This window comes from Nuphar pumila, chromosome 12, assembly GCF_984573655.1.
Source record: "Nuphar pumila chromosome 12, dmNupPumi1.hap1.1, whole genome shotgun sequence".
NCBI classification, from domain to species: Eukaryota; Viridiplantae; Streptophyta; class Magnoliopsida; order Nymphaeales; family Nymphaeaceae; genus Nuphar; species Nuphar pumila.
This window is the reverse complement of record NC_143260.1, coordinates 19,918,250-19,943,162: the sequence shown is the minus strand read 5'-3', so window position 1 is coordinate 19,943,162 and position 24,913 is coordinate 19,918,250. Positions and strand designations below refer to the sequence as shown.

Sequence of the window (24,913 nt, the reverse complement as noted above, 5' to 3'; positions counted from 1 at the left end):
GATTTTAAGTACCTGAGAATCATCATTGCAACATTCCAATGTACTTTATTCGGATTTTCCATAAACTGGCTAATCTTGCATACTGCTAAAGCAATATCTGGTCTAGTCACAGTCACATATAGTAGCTTCCCTACTAATGAGCGATAACTTTTGCTATCCACAGGTTTCGACCCTTCTTCCAACAACTTAACTTTGTGATCCATGAGAATATTTGCTGGTTTGGCTCCCAACCTTCCTGTTTCTTTTAATAAATCAAGAACATACTTACGTTGAGACAGAACCAAGCCTTCACTGCTTCTGACAGCTTCTATACCCAGAAAGTATCTAAGAGGACCAAGATCTTTTGTAACAAAATGCTTTTGAAGATGAGCCTTTGTAGTTGCAATATCGTTCATATCATCTCCTGTAAGGATGATGTCATCCACATATACCACCATAACAACTAGACTTGAGTTAGTTTTCTTGATAAATAATGTGTGATCTGACGCTGACCTCTTAAAGCCAAACTTTGACATCACGTCAAACAACTTTTGAAACCATGCACGAGGACTTTGTTTTAGACCATATATCGACTTCTTTAACCTGCACACCTACTGCCACTCCCCCTCAACCTTAAACCCAGGAGGTTGCTGCATGTATACTATTTCTGACAGATCCCATATAGAAATGCATTTTTCACATCTAGTTGACACAGACACCATCCATGGTGAACAACTACAGAGAGAACTAGACGGATGGTACTCATTCGTACGTCAGGAGAGAAAGTTTCAAAGAAATCAACACCATATGTCTGAGTATACCCTTTTGCTACTAATTTGGCCTTGTATCTTTCAATAGAACCATCTGAGTGGTACTTAATGGTATATACCCATTTACATCCAACAATGTCTGCATCCACTGGGGGATTAACCAGGTCCCACGTCTGTTGAGACAATAAGGCATCCATTTCCTCTTGCATTGCCTGCTTCCATCTAAGCTCTACTTGTTGATAGTTCAAAGGAATAGTTTCAGCAGATAAGGCGGAAATAAAAGCTTTCATCTGACTTCCAATTCTGGCATCAGACACAAAATGAGATATAAGATATAGGGTACATTGTCGTGTCCCCTTACGTAGAGCTATTGGTCTGTTATCATCAACAGGAGGATCACTGTCATCAGGAATACTTACCTCAAGAGAAGAAGAAGGAGAAGGCTCAGGATAAGGTGGAGCTCTATGCACATATACCAATGGGGGATTATGAAACCGTGAGGAAGGTAGAGTGGGACCCGGTAATGGAGGTACAAATTCCAAAGGGAAAGGAGGAATAGGAAGGGGAAAAGAGTCATTTAGATAAGCTTGCATCTGAGATCCGGTATGAGAATAATATGGAACGAACTCCAGGAAAGATATATTCGCACTGACATACTCTCGATGAGAAATAGTCATAACATCGATAACCCTTTTGGTTCTTTGGATAACCTATAAAAATACATTTAATTGCTTGAGCTGCTAATTTATCACGGTCAGGTCCAAGTTTATGCGTAAAGCAAATACACCTAAAAACTTTGGGCGAGAAAGAGAAAAGAGGAGCATTGGGCTTCAAGATGTACAAAGGAATTTTGTCGTCCATGGATGATGAAGGCATACGGTTGATCAGATAACAGGCTGTGATAACAACATCACCCCAATAGAAAGCAGAAACATTGGATTGAATCATTAGGGTACGTGCTACATCAAGAAGATGCTTGTGTTTTCGTTCAACCACCCCATTTTGTTGGGAAGTATAAGCACAAGAGGTTTGAGGTTGAATGCCATGGTCTTGATAAAATTGCAACAAGGCTTTTATTTTGAACTCAAGCGCATTATCAGTGCGGATAATCTTAACAACAGATTCAAACTGAGTTTTTATTTCAAGAATCAATGACTTAATAATACTAGGAACTTCAAATTTAAGGAATGACATGACGAAGTTTGACAATGATGGATGACCAAGACGACGATGCCACTGAACAGGACTCGAGGAATAGTCGATTGCAGCAAAACTGTGCCCTATTGGATGATGTAAGTAGTAGACTCCATTTTCTTCAGAGCCTCTACCAATCTTCTTCTCCGTTAGCAAATCCTGAAAATGACAAACAACAAGATCAAATATCACTCTACAATTTAGCTCTTTTGTAAGACAACTCACTGAAAGTAAACTTTGAGGAAATGAAGGAGCATGAAGAACACTTTTCAAATGCAAGTAGGAAGATATAGAAACATTTCCCTGACCAACTACCAGAGAAGAGCTCCCATCTGCTAATGAGACTCCCTGATGAGTAGTTATATCCTTTAGATCTGAAAAATAATGAGAATTTCCACATAGATGTCTGGATGCACTTGAGTCAATAATACACTTACTATCATTGAGATGAAGATGGTTCCCGGTTGCATAGGCCACACCGGCTACAGGGGAGGAGGAGCTTGAAGGACGAAGAGCAACCAATTCTTCATATTCAGCACGACTCATGGAAATGCAGTCACTGGGAGACGAGGCTTCATTTGCATTTGCTACCTCTAGTTTTGTAACATTAGCTTTTGGAGTATTAGGCCTCGATGCAGGAAAGGAAGGCCGTCCATGTTTATCCCAGCAACGGTCTTCTAAGTGCCCGAATTTTCCACAAAATGTGCATTGAAGTTTACCTCTACCTCCCACACCTCTTCCACGACCACGTCCTCTAATGTTCAGAGTATTTCCACGACCATAACCAGAAGGAACAACTAAGGCAGATGTCTGGGATATAGGATGAGATTGTGGGAGAGAAAAAACAAGTCTGCTCAAGCGATTGTATGTATAAGCTAGAGTAGGTACATCAGATCCAGTTAACATTTGGACTTTAACAACCGAGAATTCGGAAGATAGCCCTGTGAGGAACCGAGCAACCATGGTCTGTTCTTGATGATCCTTATACTTTGAACAACACAAAGGCCTGTGAGCATTAAGCCTTTCAAAGGCAGCTTTAACAGATGCATAGTACTTGGCCAATGTTTGATCTCCCTGCTGCAAATTATATATTTGTTGTTCCACTTGCAGAATACGGCTCACATTTATTTCCTGAGAGTAAGTATCTCGAAGATTATCCCACATCTGTTTAGCTCTATTATAATAGATTAGACCGTCTGCAATATGAGGTTCAACACTGTTCATGATCCTTGACATAACAATGTCATTAACTTCATCCCAAGTAACATTTTTCCACTTTATCACTTGGTTCAATTTTCAGCAAAATATGTTTTCTACGATGTCCAGATACCGACATCATAAAGGTTCAAGACCACCTGGCATACTTAGTTTCATTTAATTTCACCGAAGACCCATATGAAAAAGGATTCACAAAAGCCTTATATTCCCCAGTAGATTCAGTCTTAGAATCAGCCTTCTGAGTTTCAGCCATAATGAAGAAAGCTTATGCAGGAAAAGATAACACTGCTGCAATGTACGACAACAAAAAATTAAAAAAAAACTTATAAGATTGAATCTGAATATGTTACGAACCCACAATAAGTTCGACACACTGCATAAGCAACGATACCCCACGATATTTTAAAGAAACACTACATCAGATTTGAGATCAGATCTGAGATCAGATCCAACCTCCTCTACAGGAGCAACCAACAAAAAAAAAACTCCATGCCACACAAAAAAAATCTGTGTATTTAATCACAACTATGTTAGAGGCTCAGTTCCAATGCAGACTGCTCACGATACAGGATTCACGTCAGAAAAAATATTGAACCAAGCGATACCCCATTCACGGCAACACAGTTCCGATGAAGACTGCTCATAGTACAAAAAAAACAGAAGTTGCGATACTCCATTCACGAAAACCCCAGATCGATCGAAGTGTTCCACCATACTAATCAGAAATTTCTTTTCTCATCCAGACCCAGGATTAACATTATAAGATTTGCTTCAGATTCACGACTGAATCTAGGTCCAGCTGATAAAATCAGCTCATGAAGACATCACAGTTGACGATATACAGTCCAGATGACAGCAATGTTGCCGAGCTCTATGGATCTGATTACAAATCTATGTCTTGACTCTTGTCAGACAATAGATCTGTTTTCAGATCTATGCCACCCAAATTAAAGAAGGTAGAGCACGCACCTTTTTTTTTGTCGCAGATCAAACTCTGATTTACGCTCCCATGACCTTCAGCTCTGATACCATGTAGAGAAACTCAATACTGCACACACACACACAGAGAGAGAGAGAGAGAGAGAGAGAGAGAGAGAGAGAGAGAGAGAGAGAGAAAATCGTAACACTCATTTAGGGCTAAACACCTCTTGTTTAAATAGAGGTTTAGCATAATAAAAAAATTACAAAGAGGTTCCTCATTATTTGTAAAATTCTAAAGAGCCATCTTTTAAGAATAAATAATAAATTTAAAGATAAAACATTGAAACTAACTAATAGTCGACTAGTCTTAACATCAACGATATAGACAAAGGAAAGGACGGGATTTGAAAAAAAAGAAGTCAAGATTCAAAGAAATCAATCAAATCTGATTTGATATGACTTGGAATGATAAAATCTGATTTGGAATGATCAGATCCGATGTTAGAGTGTAGAAGAATAATCGAGATTTAAAAGGATGTAAATCTGATCTGATATGATCAAATTTGATTTGACGCTGCTGAAAAAAAATCGATTTGACTTGACCAGATTCAATTTTAAGAAAAATAAGAGATTTTAAGAAAAGAAGGAAGATGACTAAACGATTTTAAGAAAAAAATTTGACCCAATATGATCAAATCAATTTTCAGGAAAGAAAGAGGATGAAATCGAAATCTGATTTAGAATCGAAAGAAGAAAGAAGAACACGACCTGATGATTACGCCTCAACCTGCTCTGATACCATGTGAGAAGTCATGCACCAGTGTTCAACCACTACAGAAGAAAAAGAAGATTAAAAGAAAGAGGGGCGGCAATGAGTCATACAATTCCCAATGTGGGATCGTGTCCTATATTCAATAATATATATGTTACAGGTTGGATCGGGTCTGTGTTACATCAGTCCAGACCCGATAACATCAATCATCTAAAGAATACATAAAGACATTAGGTCCATACCGAGACCCGTCAAACAATATACATAATAAACAATATGTACATTCTCAATACAAGGTGTTGTTTTAACCTATTTATGCCACCAGACATCTCCTTTCCATAATAACAACACCTAACTCTCTTGTTTTGCTTGTCAATGAGTCCATGTACCCAACCAAGATCTTTATCCTTTGTCTTGCGGACCTCTGATGTGTCTCCCATATTTTACATGCCAATTTTTAGAAAAAATCCAAAAAATGTGCAGCATATAATTTAGCAGGATGCAATATGCACACGAAGGCCAAAAAACTTGTGCAAACATCCCCAATTGTTCAAAACTGCACATTGCATACAATGTTATGAAAAGCATTGAGGCATAGCGAGACGTAAGCCTCATATTTTTTAAACTTAAAAAAAAAACTTTAAAAAATATCTAAAAATATAAATAAATAAAAAAGCAACTCCTCTTCACAAATTACTGCCTTCATATAAATGTGTATATAGGGACAAAAAATGCAATCTTATCCAAATAGAAGAGAGTACAAATAATTAGAACACTTCTTGTGTTCGCAAAAACAAAAAAAATAAATGAATGGCTCACATAAAAAAGAATGGAAAGAAAAATTAGAACCAACTCTAGAGATAGAGAGCGACAATCTTCTTCTTCTTCCTTTTGGTAGAGAGACATAGAGGAAGAGAGACAATGAGAGGGAGAGCGACAGACGAGAGAGAGAAATGAGAGAGGGAGAGACAGAGAGAAAGAGAGAAAGAGTGGGAGAGCGAGAGAGACAACGAGATAGGGAGAGCGAGAGGGAGAGGCAGAGAGAGGAGAGCGAGAGGGACTAGAGAAAAAGAGAGGGAAAGGCAAAGAAGAGAGAGACAGTGAGAGCGAGCGACGAGAGGGAAAAGGGTAGAGTGCCATAAGTATCGGGCTCCCCTCGTATTTAGGGTCAAATGGGGGCTTTGCCCCCCAGTTGACTGAGGTGCATGCCTCAGCCCAAGGCACACCTTGGCATGAGGCGTGCTCCTCATAGCCCCCAAGCCGTGCGCCTTGGGGGCTTTACACTTTTTAAGTGCGTCTCAAGGTGAAAGATAACTCGCTTTGAGGCGAGGCACGCTTTTTGCGCCTTGTGGCGTGCTTTGAATAACATTGATACTTAATGATTATAAAGAAAAAAAGGTTAGAAAACCCTAAAACTTATAGGGAAACCCCACACTATTGGGGGGTTTTCACCATTTTCTGTACCATGTTTGTGTGTGTGCTGCGTGGACTGGGATGACAAAATAAACCCCCAATAGTGTGCATCGTGCACACTGTGATATAGGGAAACACCCAATAATGTGGACAAAAAAGAAGAAGAAATCTATGGCCCAACAAAGACGAGTGAGGGCCTCGCTTCAGAGAGAGAGAGAGAGAGAGAGAGAGAGAGAGAGAGAGAGAGAGAGAGAGAGAGAGAGAGAGAGAGAGAGAGAGCCTGGCTGCCGGCAGCAGACGGTGGTCGCCGGCCTCGCTGCTGCTGCTAGGGCTCGTGGACTGGAGAGCAAGAAGCAATTGGAAGGGTCAATCATCGAGACCTTTCTCGAAAAAAAATCCTTAATATGGTTAAAACCGGTTCATATTGAAACAAACCGGTACAAAACCCAATTTGACTCGATGAATCAGGACCGAATCAGCTCATGCCGTCTCAATCCTGAATCGGTGGGTCACCGAGTCAGACGATTCCCAGCCGATTCATGCTCGATCCTGGTCAAAACAGGATTGTCCTGAATAGGTGGCCCAGTTAATGGGTGATCCGATCTGACTCGGGCGATTCCCAAGTCGGGTCTCCAGGTTTGCCAACTATGGCTTTTGGGCTACTTAACTTGGCATTTTAGCTGAAATTTTGTTTATCTGAAATGAACCTTAATATCTGCCATCCCTCTTACAAGGAATTTACCAGCTTACACCTTTTTGGCCTTTGATCTACTTCACTCAAAACTTTCACTGCATCTAAAAAAAATAGTGACTAGTGGTAGTTTTTATAGTAGTAATGCAATAGATTCATCTTTCTACTTATTGCACTGGCTTTTCTGTTTCTGATAATCTCAGATAATGAAAACTGTCTTGTTATCATGTCTGTTGATTACTAATACTTCACCTGTTTGTGTGTGCATAAAGTGATCCATTTCTACTGTGTGGTAAATTCTTTTGTCACTGATAACATGTGATATTGCATTAGTGTTATATCCAGTGACTACTATTGTTTGACCTGATTGTTTGTCTTTTTGGTTACTTATGCTGCTTAGTCTGTCCCTGCTACTTCCCTTCTTGGTCGAGTTATTCCTGAGTATCTCACTTTATGGCATCAGATATTGTCTGTACTGTGTCCTGTTCATGCTCTGTTCTATCACTGCTGACACTAGACCTCTTTTCTGTTGCAAAACTGGATTGTTTTCTGATGTCTTGCTCCTCTTATCAGCTGTTTCTCATGTTATAATGTGCTAGGTCTCTGTCTTGCACTAAATTTTCTCTCTTCTAGGTTATAGCTGAGATCTCAGCTATTTTTTTAAGATTCCTTTGGTTCTTTCTTTTATGTGAATACTCGTAACAATTATTAGATAATATTAAATTAATTAATTAAGTTTTTTTACCATGGTTTTGTCTTGTACTTGTGCATTTTCACCATAGGCTTGTTGGTTATAACTTGTAGCCTCTGTTTTTCCTAAATTTCTAGTGTTTTTCATGCCTTTTGAGTTGGATTTGGGATGATTACAACAAATCCTAAATACAAGTAGCTGCCTATTTGCATGTCTCTTTTCCCTTTTTAGTATGTGAATGCTTTTGCAAAGAGGCTGATCATTTTCTTTGAACTTATTCCATATTTGCTGTCCGCAGATGTTGGAGTTGATGCAAACGACTGTATAAAAGTTTTTCTTGGTATGCTTGAGTCCAATAACTTGTATTCCTATGTTTTATCTTTGCCTTCGCTCTATAATATTTTTTGGAACTATTGCTGGGTTCAGTAGTTGAACATGGTAGTTGGAACCCAAAAGGTCATTTTCACTCAGAATTGCATTGATTGACTTGGCAAACTAGGCAAGTTAGGTCTTAGCTTTTACTTATTTTTTAAAATAAGAAAAGTACTTGAAGAATAATGGGAAAATATATTAAAAATAGAAAATATGATTAATTTAGAAAATATACATTGTGTATGAGAGTGAGGGTGGTTGGGATTTTCTGAATGGGGCCTTGGTCCTAGAGTCAATGTGAGTGTAGCAGAGATGCCTATGTGGTCAAAAGCTTGTGTGGTCCCCAAACATTAAATGCCATGAAATGACACGGATCCCAATGCACTCCATAATGAACTCTAAGAATTGAAACATAATACATTTGGATAAAAAACATAAGTACTAAAATGAAACACAATAGAATGTGAATGAATAACTGCATTAATAAAGAACATTAAAAATACATTTTAATCCTCAGTACACTACACTAAAAAAACACACAAAAAGCCTAAAACTATCCATCACTCTTTCACCTTACAAAACACCTACCCACCCACATTTATAGGGGAAGAGGGGACAAGAGAGGGATTAAAGGAGAGCCAATCTCCAACGCCTAGTTTGACTAGCCATTGGACCTATTCCAACTGCTAGATATCTAGCCGTTGGACTAGTCTCCAATGACTAGATAAAGTCAACTTAGGTTGACTTAAACAATATATATAATATATATATATACATATATATACATACATATATATATATATATATATATATATATATATATATAATATAAAGTAATACAAATAGTACATACATTTTAACACCCCCCTCAAACTTTCAGTTATTCAATGTAAATTTGCAAATACAAACTAAGGACCCATTTCATAAAAGTTTTTCATTTGATTTCATCAAGTTCTTCCAATCGTTCCTTTGTTAAAGGGTGCTTTTGATCTTCAAACATATGCATAATTATACAGAGGATCTTTAGGATCTTCAATATCATCAATTCTTGAGAACCTATACATAGAGTTAACAAAAGATCCCAACCATACACATATATATCATAAGAAGATTTCAAAACATAACTATATTAGTTATATATATTGGAGAGAGGATGACCAAGCACACCAAAAATACAATATATAGAAAATATTTAATAAGACAACTTAACATTTTCCAAAATTATTTAAGGTAGAAAAAATCATTATTTTTTCAAAACACAAGTCATTGAGAGTCACTTCAATAGATAATTTTAAGAAATCATAGTTCTTAATTCACAAGAGAACATAATTGCATATATAAAGGGAAAGAAATACATCCGGCTCATAAATCATTAATTACTTTAAACATTCATGAAAACATGCATTATTCAAAGTCAATACACACATATATTTATCATGAAAAACATATTAATGCATAAAAGGCATGAAATATAGTTTTTTAAAACAACATCAATAAGTAACTCACAAAAGAATTTAACTCATAAAATCCCACAAAGGAGAGTAAATTTCTAATAGATAGATTTCTTTTTAAGACCGAAACATTTTTACACAGTGGAAAATATAATGATTCAAATCATTCAATAAAGATCAAGACAAGACAAATATGACCAACATGAATCAATCAACTATTTCTTTTTAGAAGCAATATTAACCATGCAACTAATGCATAAATAAATGAACCATGCAATAGTTTAGAATTAATGAAAAAGTCACTCTTGGACCACGTACAAGAAAACCTTTCAAAAGAAAACAACGTATGAAAGATAAATATGAGCCAACTAAGGACATACAAAAGCACAATTCAATGTGCACAGTCACAAGTCCATTAGGGACAACACAAAAAGCGGACAAAGGTGTAATGACCCCAACTCATCCCTATGAAAAGTGTTTTTTTTATTTATTTTTAAAACAATTGCGGAAACCAAAACCCAATGATCCCACAAGTGATCTTTACATTGAACCAACTAATCAAATAACTAATTTTATTAATCAATAAATAAATGCCTTAGAACAAAATTAAAATAATGAATATAATTCAGAGCCACACTGTCAAGAAATATCAAAACTAGTCACGTGATCTCGCAGGCTCTTTGTGACAGTCAGTTCCATCACTAAGCTGCAGGTCTTGAGAAAAACATTTGAAATACTAGGTAAGAATCAAAGATTCTTTGTACGAATTCTTCTAAAAATCCAAGTAGAAAAGAATCGTATAAATCAAATTCATGCAAAATATTCAGATGAATATAACAACAACAATCTCATAAACCATTTACTATTCAAGCATTTAAAAGCAAGTATTATGCAATAACAATTTTTTACGTGAAATAGAATAAGTAATAATGCATGAACTAATGCAGAACAATAAAAATGCATGATTCAATGCACATGCATGAATAAATTATTAAGTCATTATGAAAGTTCTCTTTTGCATGCATGTTTTAGTTTGATTTTTCATTAAACCCGTGGATACTCAAAACAGACACAACAATTCTCGAAGTTCAAGATAGGTTCCCAATTGTAGCTTAACACACAATTTATATTTTGTGATTGAGTTTTACACTTATCCTTTGACCAATATCAGGAATCAACACCATCCATCAGAACATTAGAAATCAATATCTAATGTCGGAACATCAGAAAAATCAACATTCACTGATGCCACTTTCTTGGTATATCAATAATAACAGTTGTCACAACACCACCCCAAGGCAAAATAACTGAAAACTCAGTAAAATCGTGGCCGGGAGGCGAACCACCATATCGGGTTCAGGGGCACAAACACAGACGGAGTTTTAGTATCTTCACGGTTTCTCCAAAACCACCATCCAGAATTCTCGTACTATGAAAATGACATCCAGGAATAAAATTAATTATACTGTTTATCTCTTTTATCTTTTTAACAATAAATCAAGTTCTTTACACAAAAGCTATATTGCAAATCAACATGCAAAGCCCAACACGGGACCTGACCCGTTACAATTTTAACAATGCAATTAAATTAAAAAGCTAATAATTTCAAAAGTAAATTTTGCAATGCATAAACACAAATCTTGGAGCAACACATGCTCTTGGCCCACATGGCCTACAATGGTTCACATCTGACCATCGATGCATCTTATGCAAAATCCTCAGTGAACATGCAAACACATAATTATTCAAACATGTCCACAATGCACATTGTTTCACACACAACAAGAATGTACATATAAAACAAATTTCATATGCACACGAACAAATGCTTGCAACATGCATTTTTCATGATCCATCAAATGTATAAACTCTCAAATATGCACATGGACATCTTCATGCCTACATCGAATTACATTTCAGATTTTTCAATATGTATGACCTAACATTCACAACGTACCAATGAAATGTATGCCATGCCCCATCAATATTCAATACATGCATCACCTTGTACCATGTCAAATATGATCGGTTTGCACACAAACAAGGGTTGGCAAATCTGGTTTCGATTTCACATGTGTAACAAGTGGCAAATCTTGTCCAGATTGCACATACGTAATCAGTGTCAAATCTGGTCAAGATTGCACCCATATAACATGTAAATCTGGTCCTTAAACAACTTTAAGGCCATGTACGTCGACATGCTATCATCAGCATGTCGTGGCTACATTATTGGGAACAATAACATCATTGTGTGAACCAGTCCGATCAGCATGTATTCTGATCTGGTCAGCACCGATGCATATATATACCAACTGCAAAATGCAGAAAAATAACATGTTGGAAATACTTTGCTGATGCATATTTATGCAGAGAAATACCATACATGCATATAGTTATTCAGACGTAATTATTTCTGAAATCATTTTTGACAGTCACTAATTTTCTGCACATATATAAACACAACTTGATGACAGTCTTGCAAACATAGTTATTAAAATCAACATCATCGTGTAAACCACTCTGATCAACATGTATTTGGGTCTGGTCAACACCCAATACAACACGTATTTGGGTCTGATCTGTCACCCGAAAACTGCATGTATTTTTGGGTCTGATCAACACCCAATACTACGTGTTTGGGTCTGATCAGTACCCAAAAACTGGGTATTTTCGGGTCTGATCAGCACCAAATACTACATGTGTTTGGGGTCTGATTAGTACCCAAAAACTTGGTATTTTCGGGTCTGATCAGCACCCAATACTACATGTGTTTGGGGTCTGATTAGTACCCAAAAACTGGGTATTTTCGGGTCTGATCAGCACCCAATACTGCATGAACACATAAATAAAGCCCATTCATATTGTGATTGGATATCACAATTGCACATCATTGATGGAAAATTGCTTGTGATGAATAATATCTATTTGGGCTCCCTTCATAAGTTTTGTTTTCGATAAGCAATATGGGGAATGACCTCCATGGGATTTGAACCCAAGTCGCTTCAATGAGGATACTGTCACCTTATATCTAGTTGGGCTCCCTTCATAAGTTTTGTTTTCGATAAGTAATCTGGGGGATGGCCTCCATGGGATTTGAACCCAAGTCACCTCAATTAGGATGGTGTCACTTTACAATCCAGCTATCTCATTTGATCCCTTGTTTCATAAGATTTGGCAGACGCTTCTCATTTATTTTCCCATCATATGCACCAAATATAGCTCCTCTCTAGCCAGATCCTACCCTGCTAGTTTTTCATTTTATGATTTCTGCAACATATCGTTAAAATTGCCCTTTCTGAAATTATGCTTTTTGTTGTTTTTTCATAGAAGGGACAACATTATGAGCTGCAACTGTATTCAAGTAGATTAGTTTGATTTTGATTTTTTTTATTTTAAATATCTTAAATTCTTAATTATAGAGGTTTTGTATTGAACTATGAAACTTTCATTTTTCTGTTTGTGCTTCAGTGAGTAGCCATGAAGAGATAGATCGAAGTGACAGTTCTTGTGTTCAACTTGACATGAATCAGTTTTTCGGGGAAGATGGAAAGATATATGGTTACAAAGGTTTGAAGGTGATTCACTTTTGTTAACTTCTAAGGGAATATGTGCTTTTCCATTCAGGATTGTAATTGGCCTGTTAGCTTGTATTGTACAATATTTATATATTTTTCTTCTTCTTACCATGTTGCACTGTGGTTCATAGAAATGTCTTTTTTGTTTTTAATTGTTTTGGGACACATCCATCAAAGCTAGAAATGTTATACAGTTCTATAACATGCTATGTGATTTTCTTAGAAATGTTTTCTTTGGATGACTTCTTGTGCCAGTATGACATGGTTCTCATGATTTAATATTATTAGTTGTAATCTTCTTTTTTCCCTTTTCCCTTTTTTTCTTATAGCATTGCAGTTATTTTTCTCATATCCTATGCTTGTCCACCAGCTTTTCATCCTTTCTCTTCTACATGTTACTGATACTTTTTTGTTTTTAGCTTCAGTAGGCATTCTGATACTTTTCTAACAACACATCAACTATTAACTGCTTAATCATGTGGATTTTAAAATCATGCATGCAATGCCCAGCTGTTGTCTTTTAGATGATTTACTTCTTGCCAAAATCATCACATAGGTCATAGCTGGGTTTTGAATCATGGAGAAGATGAAGACGTCACAATCTTGATAGTTGTTAACTTGGGCTTGCGTTCATCTACCAGGCCATCAAACACCAGTTATTTGTATTTTTCCTTGAAACCAAAAACGAGTAACATGTCTCTATTAATCATTGTGTTAATATCATCAGACAAAGTTGTTCTTGAATTTTGCATCAGTATCAAAGATGGTTTTAAGTCATGTGGCATGGAATATGAACCCATCAAAATAGTGACATTTTGCTGTGATCTGCATTCATTTTTTAGACCCTTCAGTATCATTTGTATATGTGTAATTTCACTTATTTTTCATAAAAAAAAGAGCAATAATTGGTCATATTTATGTTAAAATACAGTTTGACTGCTGGTGGTAGGACACTGTAATGTCGTGTATTTTTCTATGATTTTTAAATTTGAAAAATTTGACTTTTTTTAACTAAGTATTTAATAAAAATGATAAAATTGTACGAAAATATCTTTAAATATAGGTGACGTCAACTGGGTCTGGGCGTGGCCCGGATCCTGCTAGCAAGACTTTGATGAGCTAATTAAAGTTTGTGAATTTTTTAACCTTTAAATTTAAGCAAAAATCAAGCATAATTCGAGTTAAATTCAGGCAAAATTCGAAGGCAAAAATAAGGTATGAATACCATTAGATGCGCCTTGTATTTCAGAGCATGTTGGTGTCTTGTTTTTCTGAAATTGGGTTACGGTTGGCCCAAAAATTGCGTTTTAAAAAAATTACCCATCTCTATTTTTCCCTTTTTCTGGATTGGATCGGACTGGATTCACTCCGTTTGATCCAAGTTAATATGGATTTGGACCCAGTCCAGGACCCATATTAACTAGGGTCTGGTACATGTAGGATCCATATGAATTTTGGATATAGATATTGAATTTGGATTTGAATCCATATATGGCCAATTTAAAACTTTAAAATCAAATCAAAATTTAAATTGGTTGGGTAGAGTTCTACTTGGAGTAGAACTCTATTATAGGAAGACTTCCAGAGGAGGGCGACACCCTCTGGAATATTCTTAGAATATGATATTTAATAATTAAATATTAAATAAATAATAAAATAAAAATAATTAATTAAAAGGGGGATTATCTAGAAATTTGGTAGAACTCTACTCTCTAATAGAGTTCTTTAGAGGGGACGTCACCTTCTAGAAAGACCTTTTAGATAAGAATAAAAAAAAATAATAAGATAAAAAAATGAATTCCGAAAAGAATATAAAAAGAGGGGTTGGACTCCTCTCTCTCTAGATTCGTGATTCTAGAGAGAGAGGGAGAGAGTTCGAGAGAGAGAACCCAAATTCGTTGGAGAGAGAGAGAGAGAAAAAAAGAAAGGAAGAAAAGAATAGGAAAGAGGAGGAAAATCCAGTTTTTCTTTCCACATCCGTCGATTTTTCAAAAATTTCTATGCTTCGATTTAAGGTACGGGTTTCTCTCTGGGTTCTTACAGGAAGAAATAGTTTTAAATATGGTTCATGTGTAAGTTTAGATGGGAATGCGAAATCTGATTAAAAAATATGTATAAGCATGTGTATTAAGTTACGATTTCATATATTTTTTATTTGATATGAGCATGCTGTTTAAGTATGTGTTAACCTTTGTTGATTTTCGTTATGCATAGATGCATGCTGTTGATTTCTTCTTTTAGTTAAGCATGCTGAATATATATATGTGTGTGTGTGTGGATCGATCTTGATATTTGATGGTTCTTTCTATGTTCTGGAAAGAAATATATAATATTGCTTGGGATCAATATTGGATTTGATTTAGACTTGCCGATTTGCTTAAGTGTCATTTTTGAATCAGATTTAACTATATGGTTATTTTTGTTGACTGTCATGAGATGTAACAATATGTAATTTTATGATTGTTATCATATTCAAAAACATGTAATTTGATGCCTGTTATCAGATTCAAAAATATGTAATGTGATGACTGTTATTAGATTCAAAACTATGTTATCTGATGACTTATTAGATTCAAATATATGTTATTTTGATAATTGTATGCCGATGTGACTATATGTATTTTTTGGTACTCTTATCATATCTGGTTTTATGGTATTTTGTTAGCTGTTATAAAATCTGATTACATGCGAATTCGTTGCCTGCTATCAATTTTTTATTATGTTATTTTGATGACCGTTTGCCGATTTGATTATGTTATCTTTAGATGATTGATATCGAATCTGATTATGTATCATGTTGATGACTGTCATCAGATTTGACGAATATGATTATGTGTCATTTTGATGACTATCATCATAATTGACTATGTTATATTTCTGATGACTGTTATCAAGTCTGATTTTATGTTATCACCTTGACTGTTATCGAATTTGTTTGTGTTCTTTTTGTTGACTGTTATAAAATTTGATTACATGTGATTTTGTTAGCTGTTATCCAATCTGATTACATTTGATTTTGTTAGCTGTTAACAAATTTGTTTGTATGTCATTTTGTTGGTCATATCTGCACATATCCCGTGTGTGCAATCTGATCCGGTCTACCACCTTACACCGTGTGTGCAATCTGATTAGATCTGCACCATATCGTTTTTGTGCAATCTGATCAGATTTGCCACCTTATGGTGTGCGTGCAATCAGATCAGATCTGCACCATATCGCGTGAGTGCAATTTGATCAGATGCACCATGTGACTTGTGTGAAATTCGATGCACCATGTGGCATGTGTGCAATCTGATCAGATCTTCACAGTGTATGCTTATGCAATCTGATCAGATTTTCCAATGATTTGTGTTTACGCAATCTGATCAGGTTTGGCAATGTGTTGTGCATGTGCAATCTGATCTGGCTGCGATATGTTGAGTATGTGTAGTCCGATCAGATAGGTAAATTATGTTGTGTGCTTGTAACCTTGTCAGATTTACTAGTCCGATGTGTTTGCAATGCTACGTAAATCTGAAAAGTTTTGCTATGTTCAGACCCGCATTCATGTTGATTGCAGGATTATGTATCCGATTATATGTTTTGATTTGGTTATGTATGCTTATACATTCAAATACCATGTTTCAAATGTGCATATCATACACATAAATCTGAAGTTTATTTTGATGTTTGCATAGACATGATCATATGCATGTTTGAGTGTTTATGCATGAAATTGATCATGATAATGTGTCTTGCAGGCATCTGTCTGCATGCTTTAACATTTGGCTTTATGTGCATTCATGTTGTGTGTTTGAATATGTATTGTGAACATGTTTTGAAACAATGTGTGTGTTGTATGTGCACTAAAATTTTGCAAAAGATGCATAAATCACTTTTGAGATGCTTTGGTGGTCAGATGTGAACCACTGCGGGCTGAGTAGGCCAGGAGCATGTGTTGCTCTATTATTGTTGATTTTATTTATGCATTGCAAAATTTATTTTTGAAAATTGTTGGTTTTTCAAAATTTAATTATATTGTTAAAATGTAGCGGGCTAAGTCCCAAAATTGGTTTTGCATGTGGATTTGCAAAACGGTTCATGTGTAAAAAACTTAAAATTATTTTAAAAGGTAAAAGTGACTAAACAATGTAATTAATCTCTTCCTTGATGTCCCTTTTACAGTGTGAGAATCTTGGATAACGGTCATGGGGGACCTTGATGATACTAAAACTTCGTGTGCGATTGTGCCTTTTAACTCGATGTGGTGGTTTACCTCCCGGCCACGGTTTTAGGAAGATTTCAACCACTTTGTCTATGGTGTTGTTGTTGACTCAGTTGTAGTTTTGGTATACTAAGAAAGTGACGTCAATGGTTGAGGATTTTTATTGATTTCCCGACATTATGTGATGATTTCTAATGTTCTGATGGATGATGGTGATTCTTGATATCGGTCAAAGAACAAGTGTGAAACTCAGTAATAAAATACAAATTATATATTAAGCTACAATTGAGAACCTAATTTGGACTTCAAGAATTTGTGCCCATGTTGAGTATCTGCAAGTTTATGAAAAAGTGGAAACTAAATTTGTGTGCATTTAATAGAGAAATGCATGCAAAACCAACTCTTATAAATAACTTAATAAGTTATTCATGCATATTTACTGTTCTGCATTAGTTTATGCATTCATGCTTATTCTGTTTCACATGATATTTGTTATTGCAGATACCCGTTTTCAAAAAACTGTTGTAAAGGGCCTGGTGATCAGTGATAGGTTGACTTGTTAGCTGGTGGAGACTGCAAACCTATGACTAATTTTGGGTTCCCTCACAAAGTGACTCATTATGTCCTAAACAATTTTACTGTTTCAGTTTATTTGACATTTATTTATTAATCAATAAAGTTTGATTCTTTCCTCTTTTATTCAATTTGGTATATTAAATCTGTGAAACCCCAAATCCTTGAGCTTGTTTTTGCAATTGTTTTAAAAAATTTCCTACTATTTTTACGAGGATTAGTTGGGGTCGTTACAGACACAGTCACTGATATCACTGGTATTTTGAAAATATCACAATAATATTGGCAAATTGAATGAAACCTAAAGTATTAGGAAAATCTCATGGTATTGTCAAAATATCAGCAAAAAATATATACTGCATTATATAATGGCATAACAACAATGCTCGTTTTTGCCTTTTTATTAAGAAACAAACTGTTTAGTGATTAAAAATTGAAACGGTAAAAAAATTTGAAAAGAAAAGCAGTCCTGTACTCCAAATTTGATTTTATTTGGTTTGAAAACCAAATCAAATACAGATTTTATAAGATTTGGGATTTTTTTCTGAACTTCTTAGTTTTAAAAAAATATCAAAGGTAAAGGATTTTAAAAACTAAGAAAACTATTATTGTGTACTAATCTATTGTTCTCTACTAATCAAAGCAGTATGAAATTCCAAAAATGGACTTTTGTACTGATTTGAGAAAATCCCAAATAGAGCAACAATGGTTTTGATAGGTATTTTCAAAGAGGGTCACCTTCAGTACTTTGTAAAGGTTTAAAACTGTGGGTTTTAAAAAGTTTTAAAGGGTAAAAAAGGAAACTAAAATACTAATGTTAGTATGGGTTTTAATTTTTTAAGGGTAAAATTGGAAAACAAAAACCAATGATTTAATGCTCATAAATGGATTTACGAAGCCCTTTCGCTCGACTGACTGGGTTTCTAAAGAGGTGCAGTCAAATGCAGCGAGAGAGGGAAAGAAGTGGAGAAGGAAGGAAAGAATGGAAGGGAAGGAAAGGAACAGAAGGACGGAGGGAAGATGAGGAGGAAGGAAAAGAAGATAAGAAAAAAAAGGGAAAGAAGAGGACAACGGGAGAGGGAGGGAAGAAAGGGAGAAAAAGGGGAAAAGATGAGAAGGATAGTGGGAGAGAGGGATGGAAGGGAGGAAGGGAAGAAAGGAAGGAAAGATGTGAAGGAAGGGAAGAAAGGAAAAACGAAAGAGAAGAAAAAAAGAAAGAGGAAAGAGGAGAAGGAAAGAAGGAAGAGGAGAAGGAAAGAAAGAAGCGGAAGGAGGCAAAAAAGGAAAAAGTAAAAAGTAAAAAAGAGGGAAGAAGTGAAAAAAAAATCCCAAGATGCCTAGGGAAAAGTTTTTGAAATTATGCACGTGAACTTGATGATGGAAGGTATTTTGCTTATATTATGAAGGAAAATTTTCAAGAGGGTTCACATGTTTTAAATATCATTTAGCTGGTATAGCATGCAAGGATATTGTGTCATGCCCAAAAGTGCCAAATAATGTGAAAGAAACAACACTGAGAGCAACTCGTGAGCTTGAAAGTCAACCTTCTAAGATGTGAAAATCCATGGCTACTTCAACACTTCAAGTGGGCAAGCAAGTGCATCTTCTTTAGGTAGCACTCCTTTTTCTTCTACTAGTTCATTTCAAGGGACAAATGTAAATCAAACAAAGCAATAGATAGTTGGGATTTTTGGAAAGCAAGAAGAGTACATTGATCCTCTTCTTTTTTATTGTATGACAATGAATAATGTGCCCTTTAATTTGCTCCAATTTAAAGAGTTAAAGATTTTTTCTATTGTTGTTTCAAATCATGGTTCATGATATTTTCCACTAGGTAGTGAAGAAAATAGGAGCATATGTTGATGAAGTGAAATCTACATGGTCTCAAACTAGATGTACACTTGTATCCTGTGTCACATGGGTGCGGGTGCGGGGGTGCGGCAAAAAAAAAATATATTATATAATTTTTAAGTTTTATCAGTTAACACCATTAACACTAATGAAATAAAAAACAATTATCACAATATCATCAAATCAATTCATCATGCATGCAATAAATCAAATTAACAATCTACAATTCTATTGGTGTCTCGAGGAGGATTCAGAATCAATGTGGAATAAGATAGCGGGTGGTATGAGAAAAGTAGCTAAGGAGGTATTGGGTGAGTCTAAAGGCGGTGCACCACTAGGTAAGGATACATCATGGTGGAACGAGGATGTCAAATTAGCTATTAAGGTTAAAAGAGAGTGTTATAGAAATCTAAGTAAGAGTCGTGATAATGAGAATTTGGAGAAGTATATGATAGCAAAGAAGGAAGCTAAAAAAGTTGTTCGAAACGCGAGGGCTAAGGTATATAAGGAGGTTTATGACAAGTTGGATACCAAAGAAGGCGAGAAGGATATTTATAGGCTTGCAAAGATGAGAGATAGGAAATCGAAGGATTTGGGTATGGTTAGATGTATCAAAGATGAAACGCAAAGGGTTTTAGTCAAAGATGAGGAGATTAAGGAGACATGGAAAGATTATTTTGATAAGCTATTTAATGATAGTCATGCTCAAGATCTTGGAGACTTCTCCATTCCTTTTCATGAGATAAATCGTGACTTCATGCGCAAGATTCAAAAGAAAGATATTGCAGAGGCTTTGAAGAAAATGAAATCAAGAAGGGCAGTTGGCCCGGATGGTATACCTATCGAGGCTTGGAAATGCTTGGGAGAGAAAGGTTTAGAATGGTTGACAAATCTTTTTAACTTGATTTGGCGAACAAATAAGATGCCTAATGAGTGGAGGAAAAGTACTTTGGTGCCTTTATATAAGAATAAGGGTGATATACAAGATTGCACAAACTATCGTGGTATAAAACTCATGAGTCATACTATGAAACTTTGGGAGAGGGTGATTGAGTCTAGGTTGAGGAAGGTTGTCATGATATCGGGGAATCAATTTGGTTTTATGCCTGGAAGATCAACTATGGAAGCTATACATCTTCTTAGACAACTTATTGAAAGATATAGAGAGAGGAACAAAGATTTGCATATGGTTTTTATTGATTTAGAGAAGGCATACGATAGAGTACCTAGGGACGTTCTCTGGTGGACAATGATGAAGAAAGGTGTTTCTCTCAAGTACATTAGTATAATTAAAGATATGTATGAAGGAGTAGTAACCAATGTCCGCACTTGTGGAGGGGTGACAACCAATTTTCCGATAACGGTTGGGTTACATCAAGGATCTGCTTTAAGCCCTTTCCTATTTGCGATAGTGATAGATGAGCTTACGAGATCAATTCAAGATAATGTACCGTGGTGTATGTTGTTTGCTGATGATATTGTTTTGATTGATGAGTCTAGAGCTGGGGTTAATGCTAAGTTAGAATTATGGAGACAGACATTGGAAGCTAGAGGTTTTAAGTTGAGTAAGAGTAAGACTGAATATATGGAATGTCGGTTTAGTAAGCAACGAAGTAGTGATGGGAGTGTAGTGAAGCTTGGTGAGCAAGATATACCGGTGAATGATTATTTCAAATATTTGGGATCCATCATTCAAAAGTATGGAGAAATTGATGGAGATGTAAATCATAGGATAAAGGTTGGGTGGATGAAATGGAAAAGTGCTACTGGAGTACTGTGCGATCGTAGAATGCCATTGCGGTTGAAGGGAAAGTTTTATAGGACGACTATTAGACCCGCTTTACTATATGGTACGGAATGTTGGGCTGCCAAGCGACATCATATTCAAAAAATGAGTGTAGCTGAGATGCGGATGCTTAGATGGATGTGTGGAAATACAATAAAAGATAAGATTCGGAACGAAGAGATACGTAAGAAGGTAGGTGTTGCACCCATTGAAAATAAGATGCGAGAGAATCGTTTACGGTGGTTTGGACATATTCGGCGAAGGCCTAATGATGCTCCAGTTAGAAGGTTGGAGAAATGGGAAAATATATTAGTTAAAAGAGGTCGGGGTAGGCCTAGAAAGACTTGGATGGAGATGATAGGAAAGGATATGAATGCTTTGAACCTCACCGAGGACATGGCGTTGGATAGAAATGATTGGAGGAAAAGGATTCATGTGAAAGACCCAAAATGAATTTCTTTTTTGGTTCATATCGCTGACCCCAATTGTTTTGGGATGAAGGCGTAGTTGTTGTTGTTGTTTGTTGTTTGTTGTTTGTTGTAACAATCTACAATTTTATTCTGCGAGACTACATCATAAAAATTGCGAAGCGTTTTGATAAATCAATTCATCCGTCGATTCTGACATTGAAAATATCAGTGCAGGAAGGAGAGTTGTTTCGACTCCCCACCTGAGCCAACACATACCGAACATCCGAAAGCCCACATAGCGGCAAGGGAACCAACAACGACATAACGCTGCAGTTTGGCCTGCCAAACCGCATGTCCAAGCCCTTTGGCAAGATGCACAAGGAACCTTACAGTTGAGCCGTTAGCACCGAGTAGGGACATGATTCCGCTGCAGCAAAGGGAAAGCAAACACAAAGACCCAAAAAAGCACAAGCTGTGCGCACAACCATGTGCACGATGGACATGTTGATAAGCCGAGCACCCAAGCACCTCGTGGAAAATTTGCACCTCTCGCAGCCATGACAACGTCGGGCCCCTCCCCGACATTCTAAGAGGGAGAGAGGGAAGACAGAGAGGAGAGGAGGAGAACAAAGGGAGTCAGAGAGGAGAGGAGAGGAGGAAAGCAGAGGGAGTCGGGGCATACTTGAAGAGGTCCGGCGTAGCGGTCCGCGACGACGTCGAGGTCAGCGGAGAGCAGATGGAGTCAGAGAGGAGACGAAGGGAGGATTAGGGCAAAAAAATTTGCCCTAATCCTCCCCTCTACAGCCCATTTCATCGGGCAATTTTTTTTAATCTAAAAACTGGACCAAAATGACCTAGGGTCGGGTTGACTGCACCGGGTGTCGCATCGGCACACGCACCCGTGTCGCGTCGATGCGGGTGCGACACCTGGTTGGCTGAATCCCTGTGACGTAGCTTGTATCCCATATTTGAGAAAATACAACTAAAATTAGACCATATATAAATTTGATAGTGAGATCTCCAAAGAGAAACTATATTTTGGAAAGCAAAACATGTTAAATGTATTAGTATGCGTGCATAACTTATAGTTGAGTTTCTATTATCTGCAATAGAGGTGGTTGGACCTAAAGATATTGTTGAAATTGTAACTAATAACGGAAGCAACTATAGAAAAGTAAAAGTTATTCGTGAAGAATGATATTAAAATATGCTCACTACATCATGTGCTGCTTACTTAGTTGTTAAAGGGATTAGGCGGAGCCTAAGCTATGAACCCCTAAAAGGACTTGTGCCCCTATGCGGGATTAGGCGGACTAGTCGGTACCCCAAATTTAAAAATTAAAAAACCATACAAATTATGTAAGCAAACTGCTAAAATTAATAACAAACATGTATACTATGAGAACGCCTCGGGAATAAGCCTTCCTGAAACAAACAACAAATAAGAAAGAAAGAGAATAAAATAGAAAAGGAAGAAAGAGTTTCCCAATGGAGACGTCACCCATTGTGAGTAGGGGTGGCAAAACCTGACACGACCTGCCAACCCGACCCGCCAACCCGCCTCTTAGGCGGGTTCGGGTTGGGCTTAAGCCAACCCGTTTAATAAACGGGTCGACCCGCGTAACCCGTTTATTAAACAGGTCGGGTTCGGGTTGGGGGTATGCCAACCCGCCAACCCGTTTAATAAACGGGTTAGGCGGGTGGGTCAAACCGCCAATCCGACCCGCCAACCCGTCTGCCAACCCGCCAACCCAACCCGCCAACCTGACCCGCGAACCTTAGAACCCGTTTACCCGACCCAACCCATTTATTAAATGGGTTGGCGGGTCGTGTCGGGTTACCCGTTTATTAAACGGGTCGGGTTCGTGTTTGCCACAACCGACCCGTTTAATAAACGGGTCGGGTTCGGGTTGAGGTATGCTGACCCGCCAATCCGTCGGGTCGACCCGCCAACCCGACACGATTGCCACCCCTAATTGTGAGTGGTGTGATCTTGTATTTATAATATAATACCAGAGATTACAATAATACCCCTCACTCGATTGGGTATTTATGATATACACATTACATGGTGGATAACAATGGACAGTTTGGATTTTAAATCCCTGTATCGATTGACTGAAAGGGCCTTGGTGAATAAATCTGCCACTTGATCTTCTCTGTGAATAAACATAGGATGAATCTGCTTGGATTCAACTTTTTTTTCTGGCGAAATGGTGGTCTATCTCCACATGTTTCATTTTTCCATGTTGAACTGAATTAGTCAAAATAGAAACTACACTACGGTTGTCACAATAGATTAGAGAGTTGGAGATGGATTGGTTCAAGCTACATAAAATATGTTTAATCCAAGTGACTTCAACTGTCACAGTTGCTATGGCCCTATACTCTGCCTCAGTGCTAGACCACACAATTGTTTTCTACTGTCTGCTTGCTCAAGAGACTAGATGAGTACCTAAATAAACACCATCACTTGTGACTGATCTCCTTGTAGTTGGATCATGAGCCCAATCAGCATCTGAGTAATCTATCACTTGGATGGAATGATGCGTGTGCTCATGGGTCGGTCTCATTTAGACAAGTCCGTCAGAAAGAGTGCCTTTGATATACCATAAGATTCGCTTCACCACTTCCATATGTTTTGTCCGAGGCCTATGCATGTACTGAGAGACCTGATTCATAGCAAAAATTAAATCAGGTCTAGTGAAGGTCAAATACTGAAGAGATCCAACTATGCTTCAATATTTTCCGTGATCTTCCAAATAGGTATCATTTGTTGAGTCTATACTCAAAAACATGTGAACAACCATTGAAGTATCCATGGGCTTACATTGTAACATTCTATTTTGTTGTAGAATATAACAAACATGTTTTTGCTGGAAAAGAATAAGACGTTCGGGTTACTAGTCCACTTGCACTCCAAGGAAGAATCGAAGAGGACCCAAGTCTTTTATATATAATGCCTTGTATAACAATGACTTTTAAAACTCTCTCTTAAGTAAGAATAATGACTCTTTTAAGGAGTCCTACTCAACCCTAAAA

At 36.8% G+C, this 24,913-nt stretch overlaps 1 protein-coding gene across 2 annotated transcripts in view; it reads left to right on the top strand.

Moving 5' to 3' along the window:
* HAG2 (histone acetyltransferase of the GNAT family 2) overlaps positions 1 to 24,913 on the top strand; it is a 68,528-nt gene that overhangs the window by 12,677 nt on the left and 30,938 nt on the right. For both annotated transcript variants that reach the window (XM_089982946.1, XM_089982945.1), the window contains exons 2-3: positions 7,948 to 7,989; positions 12,941 to 13,047. In XM_089982946.1, coding sequence (XP_089839072.1) covers positions 7,948 to 7,989; positions 12,941 to 13,047 — 149 coding nt within the window. The remainder of the gene's footprint in view (positions 1 to 7,947; positions 7,990 to 12,940; positions 13,048 to 24,913) is intronic.